Source organism: Chiloscyllium plagiosum, chromosome 16 (assembly GCF_004010195.1).
Source record: "Chiloscyllium plagiosum isolate BGI_BamShark_2017 chromosome 16, ASM401019v2, whole genome shotgun sequence".
Lineage (NCBI taxonomy): Eukaryota > Metazoa > Chordata > Chondrichthyes > Orectolobiformes > Hemiscylliidae > Chiloscyllium > Chiloscyllium plagiosum.
In genome coordinates this window covers 30,943,462-30,961,873 of record NC_057725.1, presented here as the reverse complement: position 1 = coordinate 30,961,873, position 18,412 = coordinate 30,943,462, and the positions used below count along the sequence as shown (strand labels likewise).

At 39.8% G+C, this 18,412-nt stretch overlaps 1 protein-coding gene across 1 annotated transcript in view; it reads right to left on the bottom strand.

Moving 5' to 3' along the window:
• Window positions 1-18,412, bottom strand: part of lyve1a (lymphatic vessel endothelial hyaluronic receptor 1a) — a 71,782-nt gene that overhangs the window by 32,055 nt on the left and 21,315 nt on the right. Inside the window, exon 3 of the mRNA XM_043705688.1 lies at window positions 12,135-12,274. Coding sequence (XP_043561623.1) covers window positions 12,135-12,274 — 140 coding nt within the window. The remainder of the gene's footprint in view (window positions 1-12,134; window positions 12,275-18,412) is intronic.

The following is an 18,412-nucleotide window of genomic DNA, read 5'->3' as shown; positions in this document are numbered from 1 at the left end:
ATCCATGAACACCAACTAGCCACGAAACGACACGACCAGCTATCCTTAGTAGCCACACACGCAGATGACAAGCAACATGAATTCGACTGGGACAACACTACTATTATAGGACAAGCCAAACAAAGAACAGCCAGGGAATTCCTCAAGGCATGGCACTCATCCACAGATTCAATCAATTAGCACATCGACCTGGACCCAATATACCGACCACTGCAGCGGACAGCTGGAACTGACAACCGGAAGCGGCAGATTCAAACTACTACAAATGCCGGAGGAAAGATCACAGAAGCGCTTCACAGGAGGCTCCCAAGCACTGAGGATGTCACCTAGACAGGGGACGAAACGTCTGCAACAAAAATTCCCAGCTCGGCGAACAGAACCACAACAACGTGCACCCAAGCTACAAATCTTCTCACAGACTGTAATAACATTGAGAATTTATGGCACATATGGATGTCATTTAGCAAATCCAATAGAGTTGCCAGTCGGCTTCCAATTCTTGAACCATAACCCTGTAGATTATGGCACAGATCTAATTATTTTTTAAGATGCAGTGTATGTTTCTGCATTTAACCACCTTTCAGACAATAATTGTCAAATACTTACCGAACCCTTCACAGCTACCAAATCTGCATTGTGAAACATCATTAAAACACTTGCTAAAGTCCATGTAGCCTACATCAAATATGTGACCTTCATTGACCTTCTCTTAACTAATTCATGCTGATTGTCCCAGATTAATATGTGTATAAGCTGTATATTTCTAGTTGATGATTTATATTGTCCCTCTCAGGATATGAGCTGTTCTGCACTTGGATTAGTATTTTCTTGGTCTGTTTTCAGACCTGAAATGGTAACAGTTATCATCTGTTCAAGAGCAGGTGTATGCTCATTTCTCCATGTCTTGCAACCTTGTGCTTTTCTCTTCTTTTGCATGTAGGAGACTTCAAACATTTTCAACTTCAAACAGCAATGAGCAGTGACTAGGGAAAATAATACATTTCCTGCTGCCTTCCTCTCTTGTACATTAGAAGAAACTCAAGCTTACTTCCTGAAGGATGCCAGTCTATAAGTAGTACTTGTCTCTCAAGCTTCCAGCTGTTCCACCATCTCCAACAAATTTCTACTAGTTGTGTCAGTGGCCCTGGCTCAAAACTTTAAGTATGGTATCCTTAACTGGCCTTAGGATGACTCACAAAACAACTGGATGAACACCTCCAGGCTCTTAATCCTGACCTGAAATGGACATAGGCACAAAATAAGATCCCACTCCAATCTTCAATGAGGAAGCCTGGTGCAGGTCTGGATTTAGTCCTCAGGCCTCATTAACATTAACAATAATATTTCCTTCCTCAGGAAGCTCATCCATTTTATTTCCATCAATGTCAAGTTGCTTTTTCTGAACTCCTCCCACTTTGTTAGCATTACATTGTTTGAAATCCCACTTTGACATCTAAACAGGATTTCTGCTGTTTGACATCAAACAGGATTTCTGCTATATTTTGTCTACTGTGGCACTAGTGGAGCAGTTATGGTAGGAGGAAGTTAAGAAGCAACAAATCAAGGAAGAGAAAGACATGCACTCCTATAACAGTTTTCACATTTTACACGTTCTTTTCAGTCTAATGAATAAGTTTAAAGTGTTCTTACTGTTGCAATGTAGGAAATACAGTAGTCAACTTGTGTGCTGCAGACAGTGAGATAATATTTACCAGATAATCTGTCTTAGTGATACTGATTGGCAAATAATATTGGCCCCATGGCACTAAAGAGAACTCCCCCACTCTTCAAAATATATTCGCCTAAAGGGACACCTTAATTAACACCCCATTGATCCGTACTTGGACCACACAAACTCTGCCTCGCTTCTGAGGTTGTTCGCCTCTGAGTCACAATATAAATCCAAGGAGCAAGGAACAAAAATAACAAGTCAAGAAAAAGAAAAGACCAAGGACTCAAGGAAGTGCCTTGGGGAGTGGGCAAAGTGGATTTGAGTCGAGATCTTCAGGACAAGAGAGTAATGTTTTATGATGACAAACCAATGATATTGATGCAACAAAAAAATAACACATTCAGTATCACCTACATCACACTCTTGCTCAAAACCAATTTCATCCCCTCTGAGGCAGAATCAAGTAAATTTTGATTCATCTATCTCCATTACATTCAGAACATTTGAGAATTCCTAGTTGTTGCTTTTATTGATGTTTCTCTTAAAAACCGAACAATATACTCGTTTTGTTTAAAAACTCAAGTTTTTTGTTGAACAATCCTTTTTATAAATGGCATTATTTTATAAACTGTTTTAAAGCTGGATAATTGTTTTTCAGCACAGAATAAAAAGAGGCAGAAAGGAAGAAAGTGAGTGCAACATGTGAGGATAAGGATGAAGAGTGAAATGGTAAATTGAAGTGTGTGAAGAAATTAAACTTGGATATGAATAATCATGGAAGTGAATGGCATAGTGTTCAAGGAGCAGACAGAAGCAGGAAATAAACAGAAGGAAATGCCTGCTTTCAAAACTGCTATCCATCTGAAATTCTTGTCTAACAGCTAACACAAATTAAAGGAAAAACAAGTTTGAGAGTGGATGGAAATCTGTGAGTTCAGTGCTGTTTGCTAACTAAGCAGAAGGCCATGGGGAATTTTACCTACAATTACTCTCTTTAAAATGTTGTTGACAACCGAATTTTAGTGGCTGACAGTCCACAACAGTCAAAATTAATCTCCTAGTCACTACCATCAAGCAAACATTGGAAATTTCTCTGTCATTTTCTTCAGACCCCATCACTAATTCTGTCCCTTCTCATTGTTCCAATATTCCTGGCCATTATCTCAGATTGAACCAGGTTGTTCATATCCTTTGCACCTTACTTGATGCTGATCATTTCTATCTCCTCAATTACCATACCTACTTCCACTCCATTCCATCACCCATCTTCACCTTTGTCTCAGCTCAAACTACTGAACTCTCTTCCCCCAAGAATGCTTCTGTTTCTTCAAGAATAAACTATTTTAATCTCTCTGCTGGCCAGCTTCCCATTTTTCAGCATCAATAAACTTTAGCTCATTCAAACATTGCTACTTGTTTTCTCGCTCAAACCCAGCCCTGTTCACCTGTAATAGCCTCTGCTCTATTGCACATTGGCTCCTAGTTTGACAAACGTTTGAATTTAAAATTCTTGTACTCATTTTTCCCTCCATTGACTCCCCTCTCCCTATCTCTGAAACATTCTCTAGCCCTATAATCAACATTCTCTCTAAGCTGCATGACCACTCCCTGAGGGTCCATGAACATCAATCACCATGTCAGCATTTTTGCTTCAGTTCCTGCAGCCATTACATGGATCTCCAAGATTGGTAGGCCAAAGGGAATGTAGCCTACAACCCTCTGAACTCTGAAACAAAACCAAATAACTGGCAAAAGTCAGCAGGTCTGGCAGCATCTGCAGGAAGAAAGCAGAGTTAATGGTTTATCTGATGAAGATTCACCAGTTATTTCAGTTTTTGTTTCAGATCTCCAGCACCTGCAGTTCTTTGTTTTATTAATCCTTTAATATCTATGTGTTCCTCCATTTCTGCCCTCTTGAGCAACCTGATGTTGATTGCTTTCCCCATTGGTAACCATGCTTTTAGATGACTGGCCCTAATTCCCACCATTATCCTCTTCACTTTCCTCTCCTCAAATACATTCCTTAAAACATGTGTCCTTGACCAAGCTTTTGATCGCATACGCTCGTATCTCCTTTTGCAATTCAATTTTAAGTTTTGTTTTATGATGCTCCTGGGGTATGATAATTATGATCTAAAATTGTTGATTAGATATTGATTGCAGAATACGATTAAATGCCAATTTGAAAGATCTTGAACTACCACTGAGTTTCATTGGAACGCTATCAGAGTCAATGTGAGTATGAAGAAAATTAAGTGGCAATTGACCAGAAGCTTGAGATCAATTGCAAATTGAACAGATCTTTTCAGCAAATTGATCATCCAATCTGTATTTGGTCTCCCCAGTTTATTGGAACCCTCATTGTCAGCAGTGAGCACATGGATTTGTTAGAGGGTGTTTACCAAAAATTTATTTTCTCCTCACATGTGATGCTTGGCTTGATGTATATCTCCCAAAACCTTGTCCCATGATTAAATGCTCTGCCAAATTCCCTGTCAAGACTTTTAGAGTTAGAAATCACAAATTAACACCAGGTTATAGTCCAACAGAACAACACAACCTGTGTCACGTGATTTTTAACTTCGTCCATCCCAGTGCAACACTGGCACCTCCATATCAAGACTTATAGAGGAAGACCAAAAGAACTGCAGATGCTGTAAATCAGAAACAAAAACAGAAATTGCTGGAAAAGCTCAGCAGGTTTGAGGAAGGGACACCAGACCCAAAACATTAACTCTGATTTCTTTTCACAGGTGCTGCCAAAACAAAAACAGAAATTGCTGGAAAAGCTCAGCAAGTTTGGCAGCACCTGTGAAAAGAAATCAGAGTTAATGTTTTGGGTCTGGTGTCCCTTCCTCAAACCTGCTGAGCTTTTCCAGCAATTTCTGTTTTGGCAGCACCTGTGAAAAGAAATCAGAGTTAATGTTTTGGATCTGGTGTCCCTTCCTCAAACCTGCTGAGCTTTTCCAGCAATTTCTGTTTTTGTGCTTGTAAAAGAAGAATTGGACATTGTTGAGACACTGAAATGCTAGCCTTTGCCTTTAAATATAACCAATCGAGAATCAAAAGAGGAAAGGAGCAATACCTAGAAAAGTGACAAGAAAATTGTTATATTGTCTTGAAAGTCCAACTGGTTCAGGAATGTCCCTCAGGGAAGGAAACCAGCAGGCCTTACCCAATCCATAACATGTGATTGACTCTGAATAATGTCTGAAATGGTTCATTGTTCAATAATAACACAATAATGAACACCTTTGTCCCAAAAAGATGGTCTACTAGGAATTGGCAACTAGGGATAGTCAACAACCAGAGAAAAATGAATAAAGGAAGAAAATGTTAAAATTGTGGTGTTTATATGATAAACAAAGTCAGTAATAAATTAAGCCTAATCATGTGGAGCTAAGTGTGATGAATGAAGTTCAGGTACAGATCACTCACAACATCCAATTGAACGGTGCAACAAATTCAAGAGGCCATGTTGCCTCCAACTGTTCCTAAATAACATTGAAATCATCTATTTATAGGAATCATACTGGGTTGAGAGTCACAAAGCAAATTACATCACGTAGTGTACACATAGTTATGTGGAGCGGTGATCCAACCATATGTTTAATGAATTATGTAACCCCATTTAAATATGTTATCTTAATTTCTTTTGTGTAATAAGCTTATGCTTTATTGTTAAACTCAAATCTGTGTGTTGTATGCATATGTTTCAGCCAGTAAAACCAAAAAGTTAGAAACATATCTAGAATGTTAAAACTAACTACCCTAAGGAAAAGGCATTAAATGCAACACTAACTATGTTACACCTCCCAAGAGCAGATAGCTTGGATAGAGTCATACAATCGAGAACTTTCATGGGGAGATCTCATGGTCCAGTATGTGACAAGAGAATTTGACCTATTTGAAGGCAACATTTCACTGCTCTCACTCTTGCTTTGCAATTCCTCTCTATCAATTGTGTGAACTTAAAACCCACTGAAAGTAATTTTTATCACTTGGGGAGAGTTCCTGAAGGGTATTTCCGTGAAATTTACCCTACATGATTCAAAGAGAATTCAGCCAACTGCAGTTATTCCAAAAACATGCACAGCCATTTGGGGTGTGTGTTGAGTGTGTATGAAAACAGGTAGTGGTTATATTAATTAAGAGTTAATGGGGTCTGAATTGGTTGTATAAATGTAGTAATTAGTGGGGTTAAAGTTTATAAAGTATGTTTAACTGAAATAAAGCTTTCCCAAGAAAGTGTGAACTTGAGTTCTGTTTAAATAGGGTGACATTTTTAAAAATCTCACACTCCATACCACACCTGACTCGGTTGTTAACACTGAACCTGACACAATGTGACACCTATGGATATTTTTAATTTGTGTCGCAATAGTAATGTCCCTACCTCTGGGTCAGTTGGTACTGGTTCAAGTCTCACCTACCCCATTGAAGTGCCAGAACACGCTGATTGGATTAAATTTAGATTAGATTAGATTGTATTGTCATGTATACCTGAATTTCGGAGTACAGTGAAAAGAGGAAACTATACACTTTTCACTATACTCCTGTACTCTTGTATTGAGGTATATTTGACAGTAAAATCTAATCTAAATCTAATGTAATCTAATCAGCCTGTTCGGACATACGTGTGAAGTAGGTGAGACTTGAACCAAGACCAAATGACAGGGGCAGGGACACTGCCATTGCACCACAAGAGCCCCAACCTGAGGCCTATATAATTGACCATATCACCAAGTTGTTTAAATTTTAAAACCTTGTGACCACCGGAGGGATGGAATATGAAAAGGAAACAGTGCACCTCTCCAATCTATGTCATAACAACATGTGTTATTTGTTACAGGATTAATTTATAGCAACTATATCATCACAGATTACCACTATGCAAACAGGTTCGGTGAGTTCAAGACTGCCTTGGTGTGCCGAGTCACAGAGCAACATAGGAAATGACTGACATTGCAAAGTTAAATCACCTCTGAGATTTCTAATGAAGGAAGGAAGAGAACTCCTGACTTGTACAAAATCTTTACATCCTGCCAGTAATGAGGTTTTTCCTGTTTTTTATGACCTTTTTGTAATTGTTTCTTGCAATTCGCATAACTGCATGTAGTAATATCACCACAAAGTTGACTGGTACAGAATTGTTTTCCTTCTATTCATTTGTGAGATGTTTCTCATTCCTAATAATCTGGGCATCAGTTCTATTCTTTCATAAAATGAGTTCTGGAGAGTTGTTCACTGCAATGGTAGTTTTAATTTGTTCCTAGGATATGAAACATGGGGAAGTCAGGATGTACTCCCAACTCTTAGTGCCTTGTGGACATTTAGAGTCAACTGTGTTAGTGTGATAACTGCAGTCACATTTAGGCACTGATTGGGTAAATTTCTTAAGGACATTAATGAAACATTTATGTGTCCAACAATCCAGGAGATTTCATGGTCAGTTTTATCTGATGCCACCCCACAAATCACAAATGCAGTTTCACTACTTGCTATAGAGCAATTTTACTTTCAGTACATTGAAAAGTTTACATCTGTGCATATTATCTGACCACTATATCTTGCATTTTGTTGTGAAGTTTCGGTCACACATTTTAGAGCTGTCATATTTGTGGCTCATCAGCTACTACAGACTCAGCTGGTCAAATTTCTGAAGGTCATAGCTGCTGGGTCTTAGGCTTACGGCAGGAGAAGAGGAGCCATCAAGCCATCAAGCCCTCACCCATATACATGTTGCAGGTTCACCTGTCCATGATAGTATTGGTAGTCGTGACCACCATACAGCCTGGTGGAGACAATATCCAGTTTTTACATTGAGATTAATGCCAGGAAATGCACCAGGTGAACCTAAAAGTAAAGTGCCAGTGTGGTGAAGCTACAACACAGGATTACTTACAAGAATTGGAGGAAGAGGATACAGAAACATACCCATCTTTAATGATGAGGGAGCATAATACATCAATGCAAGTCACAATGCTTAAGCATTTGCAACTACCTTCTACCCAAAATATTAAGTAAATGATCCATCTCATGGGTCTTAGATGACAGTCGTTAGCCAATTTGATTCACTCTGTTTGATGTAAAAATAAGGCTTGAAACACTGGATATAGGTAATGCTACGTGCCCTTACACCCTCCAGGAAGTAGTAGTGAAGATTTGTGCTCCAGAAGTAGCTGTATCTCCGAGCCAAACTATTTGAGTACATTTGAAACACTGCCAACTACATGGCAATGTGGAAAATTACCCAGGTACAGCCTGTTAACAAAAAGCAGAACAAATCTAATCTGTCCAAATACTGTCTTTTCAGTTTATTCTCAATTATTATAAAAGTGATGGAAGGTTTTATTGTTAGTGCTGTTGAACTGTACTTACTGTGTTGCAAGGTGTATGATTAATATGTTTTTATAATTTACATTTAGGTTTGAATTTTTGAATCTTGAATTAGTGAGGTATGGGTTTTTCATTTGTTTCAATCAGCAACTTCTAGACTGGCTCTTTTTAAGCTGAGGAGAAATCTATTAATTTCAAATTTAGGCAATTCTGTAGAAATCATGGATAAAAGTGGATGTATAACACAGTAATCCTGAACAAGGGAGAAGACTGTAAATATAAATTACCTTAGAGTAAGGAGTTTAGTAGTAGGCCCAGACCAGAGTGTTTGGATAAAACATTGAAGAGATTTTTGAACTTGAGAATGTTTAAGTTTGGGTAAATGGAAACTCCAGGAAGAAGCTGTCTGATTTTCCAGACTGGGAATAGCAGTTACAGTCTAAGTTAACTATTAGAGAAGGCATTTTTTTTTAACTTGTGAGTAATATGTAAGGGGTATTTTTGGTATCTGTCAAGTAGTACTTTGAGATTAATATGTTCCCATGTGTTCCTAAAATCTTTATGGTTGCGCTATATGGAAATCTAATTTATTCTACATTATCAGCATTCCCTTTACTTGATAAACTTTTATTTTATTGTTAAAACCAACTCCGTGAAATTGTGTACTCATCTTTCAGTGAGAGACTAGCTCATTAAAACCAAAAGAAAGTCTATCAATCCAGCTTCCAGTCTAACCTGTCCAGTAATAACATCCATTAAGATCATAATACTACACATCTATAATTTCTTACCAATGCTCAGTTTCCCTTATTCAGTTGCAGACCTCATTACAACAATGAATAAAAGAACAAAATTTGAAGAGGTGATGTGAGAGAGACTGTTCATAACACTCATGTAGCATTTGATTGAATGTGGAATCAAAGAGCATTACTATATTGAAATCAATAGGAGTTGAGGTAAATCCTCCCCTGGTTGGTAGTTATATCTAGCACAAAGGAGGATAGTTGTGATTGTTGGAAGACAATCACTTCAGCCATGGGACATTGCTATGGGACATCCTGTAGACCCAATCACCTTTAGCTGCTTCATCAATTACTTTTTAAAACTAGTTGGTTTTTGATCAGAAATAGATGCAATACCTCAGTTACAGCAGGACCACTGTTAATAAAGCCCAGGATGCTATATACTTTATTAATTGTTCTCTCAACCTGTCCTATTACCTTCAATATTTAGGTACATATTCAGCCAACTCCTGCTCTCCATTTAGAATTGTATCCTTTATTATGATTATGTTTACTGTAACCACAACTGCAGAGGGCACACTCACCACCCATGTAATCATAGTGCCTCTCATGCCATTACTAATGATGCCACAGGTAACCTCTGGTTTCCAGCATCTGCAGTCCTCACTTTTGCCACAGGTAACTGCTAATTTCAGTAACCGAGGTGGCCAAAACTATTACAAATTGAATTTCCTGAGTGGTATGATCAAGAAGGTGCTACATTTAATGATAGAAGAAAGAAACTCTTGGATCCAGTCAGTCCCAGCAGTAATCAGTCCAGTCACTATCTACACTGGGACTATGACCAAAGTGTGGACTAGAGTGTTAAGTGGAGTGGCTACTGGTGCTGGGAAGTGAAGTGGGCAGGAGACTGCCAGTTGTAAGTGCGTCGCAAGCCTTTTGTGCCCCAGCATACGTGTCTTTGGGTGGAATAGATGTCAAGATCCAGTTTCTGGCTGAAAGGGCACTGACTTCCGGTTCCAGGTGCACAGATTTCCTGTCCCAATGCGGTGGCAGGAGGTACACTGTATTTTATATTGTATCTTGGTGTTCTTCCTACCAAATCAATCATTTCACACTTCTTTGCATTAAACTTCAACTGCTACTTGATCATCCTTCCACCAAGCTGTCTTATGTCGTTGAATTTCTATGCTATTCTCCTCCTGGTTTGCAATACTTAAAAATTTCATTTCTTCTTCAGATTTTGAAATTTTGCCACATACACCCTAATCTAGTGTATTGATGTTTATAGAAAGAGCAAAATGTATTACACTCACATCCAGGAGACTCCACTTTAACACTTTTCCCATCTGAAAACCAAACATTCACCCCTACTCTTCATTTCCTGACATTCAGGCAAGTTTGCATCCATATTGCTGACTCTTATTTCACGAGTTCCATCTTTACTCAAAGTTCTTTGTGCCGCCCTTTGGTAATGAATCACATCAAAAGTATTATCCTCATCAACTCACTCTAAAATCTCATCAAAACCTCAAGGAGGTTTATTAAACATTTCTCTTACTTATATCAACTGTTTGACAGGACTGTCCAATCAAGCCCCAGCATTCTGTCCACAACCCTGAAAATCTGTCCTCTTCAAGTTTTTAAAAATTCATTCATGGGAAGTGGATGTCACTGGCTAGGCCAACATTTATTACCTATTGCTAATTACCCTTGAAAGAATGGAGCCTTCTTGAACTACTGCAGTCCATGTCCTGTTGGCACACCCACAGAAGGATTTGGACCCTGTGAAAGTGAATGGTGTGATATAGTTACAAGTCATAATGGTGCGTGACTCGAAGGGAATTTGTAAGTGCTAGGATTCCCATTCATATGCTGTCTCTATCCTTATAGATAGTAATGGTTGGAGATTTATAAGGTGCTGTTGAACTGTGCATGTTATGGTGCATCTTGTAGATGGTCTGCACTGTTGCCACCATACATTGGTTTTGAAGGGTGTGAATGTGTAAAGTGGTGGGAGGGGTGACAGTTTAGCAGACTGCTTTGTCCAGGATGGTGTTAAGCTTGCTTCTTCAGTGTTGTTCATGCTGCATCCATCTAAATAACAAGCGAGGTCTGAACAAATATAAAATAATGGTACACATTTCAGCCACTGTGCATCAAAGGTGGGGTGTGCAAATGCTTAAGGTGTTGGATTTAGTGCTAACCAAGCATGCTGTTTTATTGTGGTATGCTGTCTTTTGAAAGTTAGTATTTAATTTGCCTCCAGCATTCTTTCATTCAGTGTCAGAGATTGGCAATGAATACTGCCCTGCACATTGAATACCACATTCACAAATGAATTTTAAAACTTCGGATGATAACAATGCACTGCATAAAAAATTCTCATTCTAACGAAACCTATAGCATGTCTTCATGATCTTAAACACCTTGACTTGTTTTATTTCATTCACAAAATGAAGGTGTCGCTGGCTGGGCCAGCATTTATTGTCTATCCTAGAGGACAGTTAAGAATCAACCGCATTGCTATGGATCTGGAGTTGCCTGTAAGCCAGATCATATAAAAATGGCAGTTTCCTTCCCTAAACCCAGATGTGTTTTCCTGACAATTTGTTTCATGGGCATCATTCGACTCTTAATTCTAGATTTTTATTGAGTTCAAATTTCACCATCTGCTATGGCAGGATATCGAATCCAGGTTCCTGGAACATTACCTGGGTTCCTGGATTAACAGGAGAAAGTGAGGGCTGCAGATGCTGGAGATCAGAGCTGAAAATGTATTGCTGGAAAAGCGCAGCAGGTCAGGCAGCATCCAAGGTACAGGAGAATTCGACATTTCAGGCATGAGCCCTTCTTCCTGAAGAAGAGCTCATGCCTGAAACGTCGATTCTCCTGCTCCTTGGATGCTGCCTGACCTGCTGCGCTTTTCCAGCAACACATTTTCAGCTCGTTCCTGGATTAACAGTGCAGCAAAAATACCACACAGCCTCCCCGAACATTCCTAAGCCATCTAAATTCATGGGAATATCAGCCCAGTCAATGCAAACTGTCCTCATAATTTTACCTCTTCCTATCATTCTGGTGAATCTACTCTGTACCACTTCCAAGGTTAATGTAGCTGTTCTGAGGATTGGCATTAGCTTGACCTCTTTAAAGTGTAACATAACTGCTATCTCTTCATATTCTAGCTTCCTTAAGATAAACATTCTGGTCATCTTTTTGTTTGACTTTTATACCTGTTCTCTAGTTTTAAATGATTCCTGTACATGCTCACTGAACTCTCATAGTTCATTGACACATTCTTTCTGTACAACTCTTCAGCCAATGTTTGCACTAAGGTTTTAAAAAATCAAAATCTACTTTGAGTGATCTCCAGTTACCATTCTTCTGGAAGCAGTAAGCATCGTACAGTTTGTCAGGATCAACCTTCCAAATCAACACGCCTGTTGCATTTTTTCCACATTGCTCCTTTGAACTGATTCTTGGGATAACAAGAAAACCATCATCCACCCAACCAAACCTGTAAAAGAGGCACAGAAAATAAATCCATGAGACCTTGTAAACTAACTCCTTCAAGAACTGATAACTGTGCAAAAAGGAGAGATCTCCTTGAGAGCTTGAGGATTCAGGCAGTGACCACAGACTTGTATCCAGAATCTGGGTTGACATAGTACTGAGGAAATACCGCACTGGCATTTGAGAAGTGGTGAAGACATGTTATATGGTCAGAGAGGCAATACTGAAGGAGCACTCAACTGTCCAAGGTACTAAAAAAGCGCTACACTGTTGGAGGGTCAGTATTGAGGAAGAGCTGCACCGTTAGGGGACAGCTTTCACATGAGGTGTTAAACCGGGCCTCATCCTGTCACTTCAATCAGCGGGTTACATGGTCATTATCACATCACTGCTTGTGAGAGCTTACTGAACGATCATTACAGCATTAAAACAGTGGCTACATTTAAAAAAAACACTTCTTGGCTGTGAAGCACTTTGGGATGTCCTGGAAGGTGCTGTATGAATGCAAGCTCTTTTCACCTTCTTGTCTCTTTGAGAAGAGGGTAGATAAGTTTTGAGGGATTTTCCTCAATATCACTCCATATAACTACCAAACCAGAGATGCATTTGTATTCTAGTCACATGGGGTTAGATTTATGTTCTACTTCCCACACCAACCATCTTACAACTCTTGCACTTGTTAACAATTAATGGTAAGTGTGGGGGAGGAGGAGGATCAGCCTATTTTGGGGCTTGTGACCAAAATGAGTTGACTGGAGACCACAAAACCATTTAGTTTAGGATCCATAAAGGTGGATTTTCTTGATTTTGTTTTATAATCCTGAACCTGCCACTATTTTGGTACAGTTTCCTTCGGCTGCAATCTATATACGAGAGTTGTTGAGATTTCAACCATCAGTTGGGGCATTGGAAAGGATGTGTTTTAATATATCAGCTCATGAGATCATCTTTATCAAAGGACTCTGCCATTGCATTGAACATCTTTACTAAAGGATAAGTGAGAATTGTTCAGTTTTTGTACATTACTGAGTTTATATTTTGGACAAAAAGCATTAGGATAAATATGTTTGTGATAGATTGTTGAGCCAGCTGGGTACTGGGAGTGATGATTTAACAATAAAATATCCAAGATGGCGGCGACCCAGCAAGTCTGAGTCTACAGTGCTCTTCCCAAGACTTGGGCAAAGTGGGTCACCCACCCCCACCACACTCACCAAATCATTTAAAATAGTTTTTACTTAATATAATTAGTTGCTCAGTATTAAATTTAAACAATTTAATCTCCAGTAAAAATGACTAAAGGGAAGGGAGCTCGCAGCTCTCAGCAAGCAGGAACCCCTCCCCTACCCTCTCCAGCTGCATCAGAGGCATCCGCAGCCACCACGGGGGATTTACCTATGGTAGCGAGCCTCGTGGAAATAATCTCCAAACTCGATGCAAAGATTGACATTTTTATTGAAGAGTCCCGAAGCTGATGGGACTCACTCTCAGCCGCGCTGCAAAAGCACAACCGAGACATCAAGGAAATCGAGCGCCCGGGTTCAATTCCCGCCTCTGGCAACTCTCTGTGTGGAGTTTGCACATTTTCCCCCTGTCTGCGTGGGTTTCCTCCAGGTGCTCCGGTTTCCTCCCACAATCCAAAAATGTGCAGGTTAGGTGAATTGGCCATGCTAAATTGCCCGTAGTGTTAGGTGAAGAGGTAAATGTAGGGGAATGGGTCTGGGTGGGATGCGCTTCGGTGGGTCGGTGTGGACTTGTTGGGCCGAAGGGCCTGTTTCCACACTGTAAGTAATCTAATTTAATCTAATCTAATCTAAGTCGGAGGGGCGGAGCTAAAGACCCCGACCTCCGAAACTACAGCACAATCGGCCGTGGATCCGGTCTGGACTCTCAAACAGCGAGTCTGGACCTTAGAGAATCACATTGACGACCTCGATTCTCGAGGTCGTCGAAAAAATATTTGTTTGTTGGGCCTTCCTGAACGGGAAGAGGAAGGCCAGCTTACAGTGTTCCTTGAACAGTGGCTTCCACAGCTTTTAAATCTGGAGTCTGGATCAGGCCAGGTAAGGGTGGAATGGGCCTACCGGGTTGCAATACGTGGGCCCGGCTCAAACCAGCGCCCCCGCCTGGTTCTGTTTCGGCTGCAGAGCTACAAGGAGGGGCAGATACTTTTAGAAGCCTCCAGAAATCTTGGAAAAGATCCCCAAGCCATGATCTATAAAGGATCCAATATCATGTTATTTCAGGACTTTTTCCCAGCTCTGGTCCGAAAGAGGAAGGCATTTGATGAGGCGAAGAAGTGCTTAAGGGACTTAAAAATTCAGTACTCCTTGCGCTATCCAGCGACGCTACGCTTTAATCATGAAGGGTCCGTGTATAACTTCGGATCACCGGAAAAGGGCAAGGAATTTTTGGACTCTCTTAGATAAATTGTAAGAGATAATTGATGTTGGTTTGCTTTCCCCCCACTCCGGTTTACATCCCCCCCTCCCCTTTTCTTTATATATTAATCCCTTTTTTTTACCTTACTGTTTAATATTGTGTTGGGGGGTGGGGAGAGGGATTTATTTATTTGTTCTCTACTTAACGATTTTCTCCCCCCCTTGTTTTTTTTTAATTCTATATATATATAGGCCGGGGGGGTCTAGTTAATGTTGGTGGGGGGAGGTGGTTACCTTATTCTATTTTACCTCTGTCTCTAGGAGCGGGGTTGTTTTCCCTTGTTATTTTGTATTATTATATTTAATTATTACTTGTTGAGGTTGTAATTTTATAGTTATATATGTTTATACATGTATTAACATTACCAAATATATCCAGGTGTTGGTGTGGGTTGGGTGCTCACTGTTAACTCTAGCTCTGTAGTATATTTGAATTTTCTTCATCCTATTGAGAGCGCCTGGGTCAAGGGTGGGGCACTGGTTGGGAGAGGATACGATGGACTTTTGGCAAGGAAGTGATACCCCCTGGGAACAAGGGGGAAAATCTCCATTTAAATATGTTTTATATATTTTTTATTTAGAAATAGTTTTTTATTATACTGTTGTGAGCGTATTGGAGAGCCTTTATTTTTGTAAATTTTATATGCTCTATGCTCGGGATGTTCTGGATAGGGTTTCCCTTCCTGAGGGGTCTCGGATTTGCCCGAACGATCTTGGTTGATCAGTCGGTTAAGTGGTGCACCTGGAAAGTCAAGGGGAGTAACTCACCAGTCAAAAGGAAGAAAATATTATCAAACCTCAAGAAAGAAAGGGTTGATATAGCTCTCCTATAGGAGACACGCTTATTGGATAAAGAACACTTGAAATAATGACAGGGTGGATTTGATCAGGCCTTTTTTTCTTCTTTTAGCTCAAAAAGCAGGGGAGTTGTTATTCTTATTCGGAAGAATTTCCCTTTCAAGATCCTAAATCAGATAAAAGACGAATCTGGACGATATATTCTGATTAAAGCCCTTATAAATGGAGAGAAATATGGGATTTTAAATTTTTATTGCCCCCCGGCACATCCTTTTAAATTTATAACGGAAGCCTTCTCAAAATTGATGGCTCTCGGTCCTCGTCATACAATTATAGGGGGAGACTTTAATTGTATTATGGATCCGGAAATAGATAGGATTCCCAAGAGTACTGCAGGAGTATCTCCCAGATCTAGACAATTGGTGGGTTTAAACAAAGAATTAGGATTAGTAGATGTGTGGAGATGCCTTCACCCACAGGGCAGAGATTTTTTCTTTTTACTCCAATCCACATAAATGCCATACCAGAATCGATATATTTTTTGCCCCCTCAATTTTTTAAAATTCCATATCATCCTGTAAAATAGGCAGTATAGCAATTTCCAATCACGCTGTATATATATATATATATGGAAATCAAGGCGAGGAACAATGAGATATCCCCTGGCCTTGGCGTATGGACCCTTTCCCGATGAAAGGTAGTAAATTTGTAAAGTACTTTTCTCAAGAATTTAAAACTTTTTTAGAAATTAATTTATGTACGGCTAGCAACCCATCAATGATGTGGGAGACCATCAAAGCTTACGCGCGAGGTTTGATCATTTCATACTCAGCGACCCAGAAAAAATTAAAGGGAGAACAACAGCGTTTGCTCGAAGCTCGCTTAAAAGCAGCTGAAACAGCATACGCTGACAGACCTTCTATTATCAAATTGCAAAGGATTACAGCCCTTAGGACAGCTCTAAACACCACACTTACCCAAACGGCTAAGAGGGAAATATTATTTGCAAAACAAAGGTTATATGAATTTGGCGGCAAACCTGGTAGATACTTAGCATTTCTTGCAAAGGAAAAGAAGGCCCCTCAAACTACCACATCTATCAAGGAAAGTACGGGTCTTTTGACTCATGATCATAAAAGGATTAACGCAATCTTTAGAAAATTTTATTCTGATTTATATAAATTGCAGAATTGCGAAGACAGGACTAGGAGAATGCAGTCATTTTTTAAAAAACTTGACCTTTCCGGACCTAACTCCGGAACAGGTATCGGTCCTGAATGTTCCCCTAATAATCCAAGAAATGCTTGACGCAATTAGGCAACTTCAGAGCAGTAAGGCACCGGGCCCAGATGGCTTTCAAGCTGAATTCTATAAATAATTTACAGGAATATTGGCTGGTCCACTTATGGACATGTGTAACTACTCATACAGTCAGGGCTGTCTCCCGCCTTCATTGAAAGAGGCAAATATCTCTCTTATCCTTAAAAAAGGAAAGGACCCAGAAGATTGCACATCATACAGACCAATATCCTTGCTAAATGTAGATTTTAAAATCTTCTCTAAAACGCTAGCATTGAGGCTAGAAAGGGTATTACCACATATCATAGAGGAGGATCAGACGGGGTTTATTAAGGGCCGTAGATCATCCAATAATGTTAGAAGGGTTTTGAATGTGATTCAAGCCTGCCATCAGGGAAAGATACCAGGAGTAGTAGTGTCATTAGAAGCGGAAAAGGCATTTGATAGGGTTGAATGGTCATATTTGTTTTACACATTGGAAAGGTGTTTATCAAATGGGTCTCAACACTGTATAGTGATCCCAAAGCAGTTGTGATTACCAATGGATTAGGCTCGGATAGCTTCAGTGTGGATAGGGGCTGCCGTCAGGGATGTCCTCTCTCTCCATTGCTATTTACGCTAATAATTGAGCCACTAGTCAGAAGCTATACGGGCTGATCCTAATATAACGGCCCCGAGGATTGGTACAGGTAAACATAAAATTACCCTTTATGCAGATGATGTTCTTCTATTTCTCAGTAACCCTTTGATGTCCGTGCCTCACTTAATCCAAGTTATTAATACATTTAGTGTATTTTCAGGCTACAAAATTAATTTCTCAAAATCGGAGGCTATGCCAATGAGTGACCTTGCTAGTATATCCCACTTATTGGACGGATCCCACTTTCCCTGTCAGTAGTCCCTGGAGAGTTTTTTATATTTAGGTATTTTCATTACCCCAGTATTTGGTCAGTTATACAAGGCTAACTTTGTGCATTTACTGGAAAGGATAAGGCAGGATCCCCAGCGATGGGGAGACCTTCCAATTTCCTGGCTGGGTAGAATAGCACTAATTAAAATGAATGTCCTGCCCTGTCTCCTCTTCCCTATGAGAATGTTTCCGGTGATGCTGCCGAGGCTGGCACTACGTAAATGATATGGCTGGTTGAGTTCCTTTATCTGGAATCATAGACAGCCCCTTATTAAGCTGAAGAAGGAGCAGGCAAGGGGAGGATTGGACTTCCCAGATTTTAGGAAATATCAGTTAAGTTCCCTATTAAGTTACATAGCTGATTGGGTTTTGTCTGACTCGCAATCAATCTGGTTGGACATCGAGGCTTCTCAAGTAAAATGCCCACTTATTAACCTTTTATTTTTAGACAAGAAGAAAATCATTACGGATCACTGTAAAAACCCTATAATAATAAATACAATTAAAGCTTGGAATATAATGCGGCAAAATGAGGGCAACTCACATGAAATATCCCCCTATGCTCCGATAGTGGGAGCATGGGGATTTCAACCGGGATTTACAGATGCCACTTTCAAACTCTGGAGATCCAGGGGTATCTCTTGTTTAGGGGATCTATTTAAAGAAGGGGTCCTGATGTCTTTTGAACAGCTGC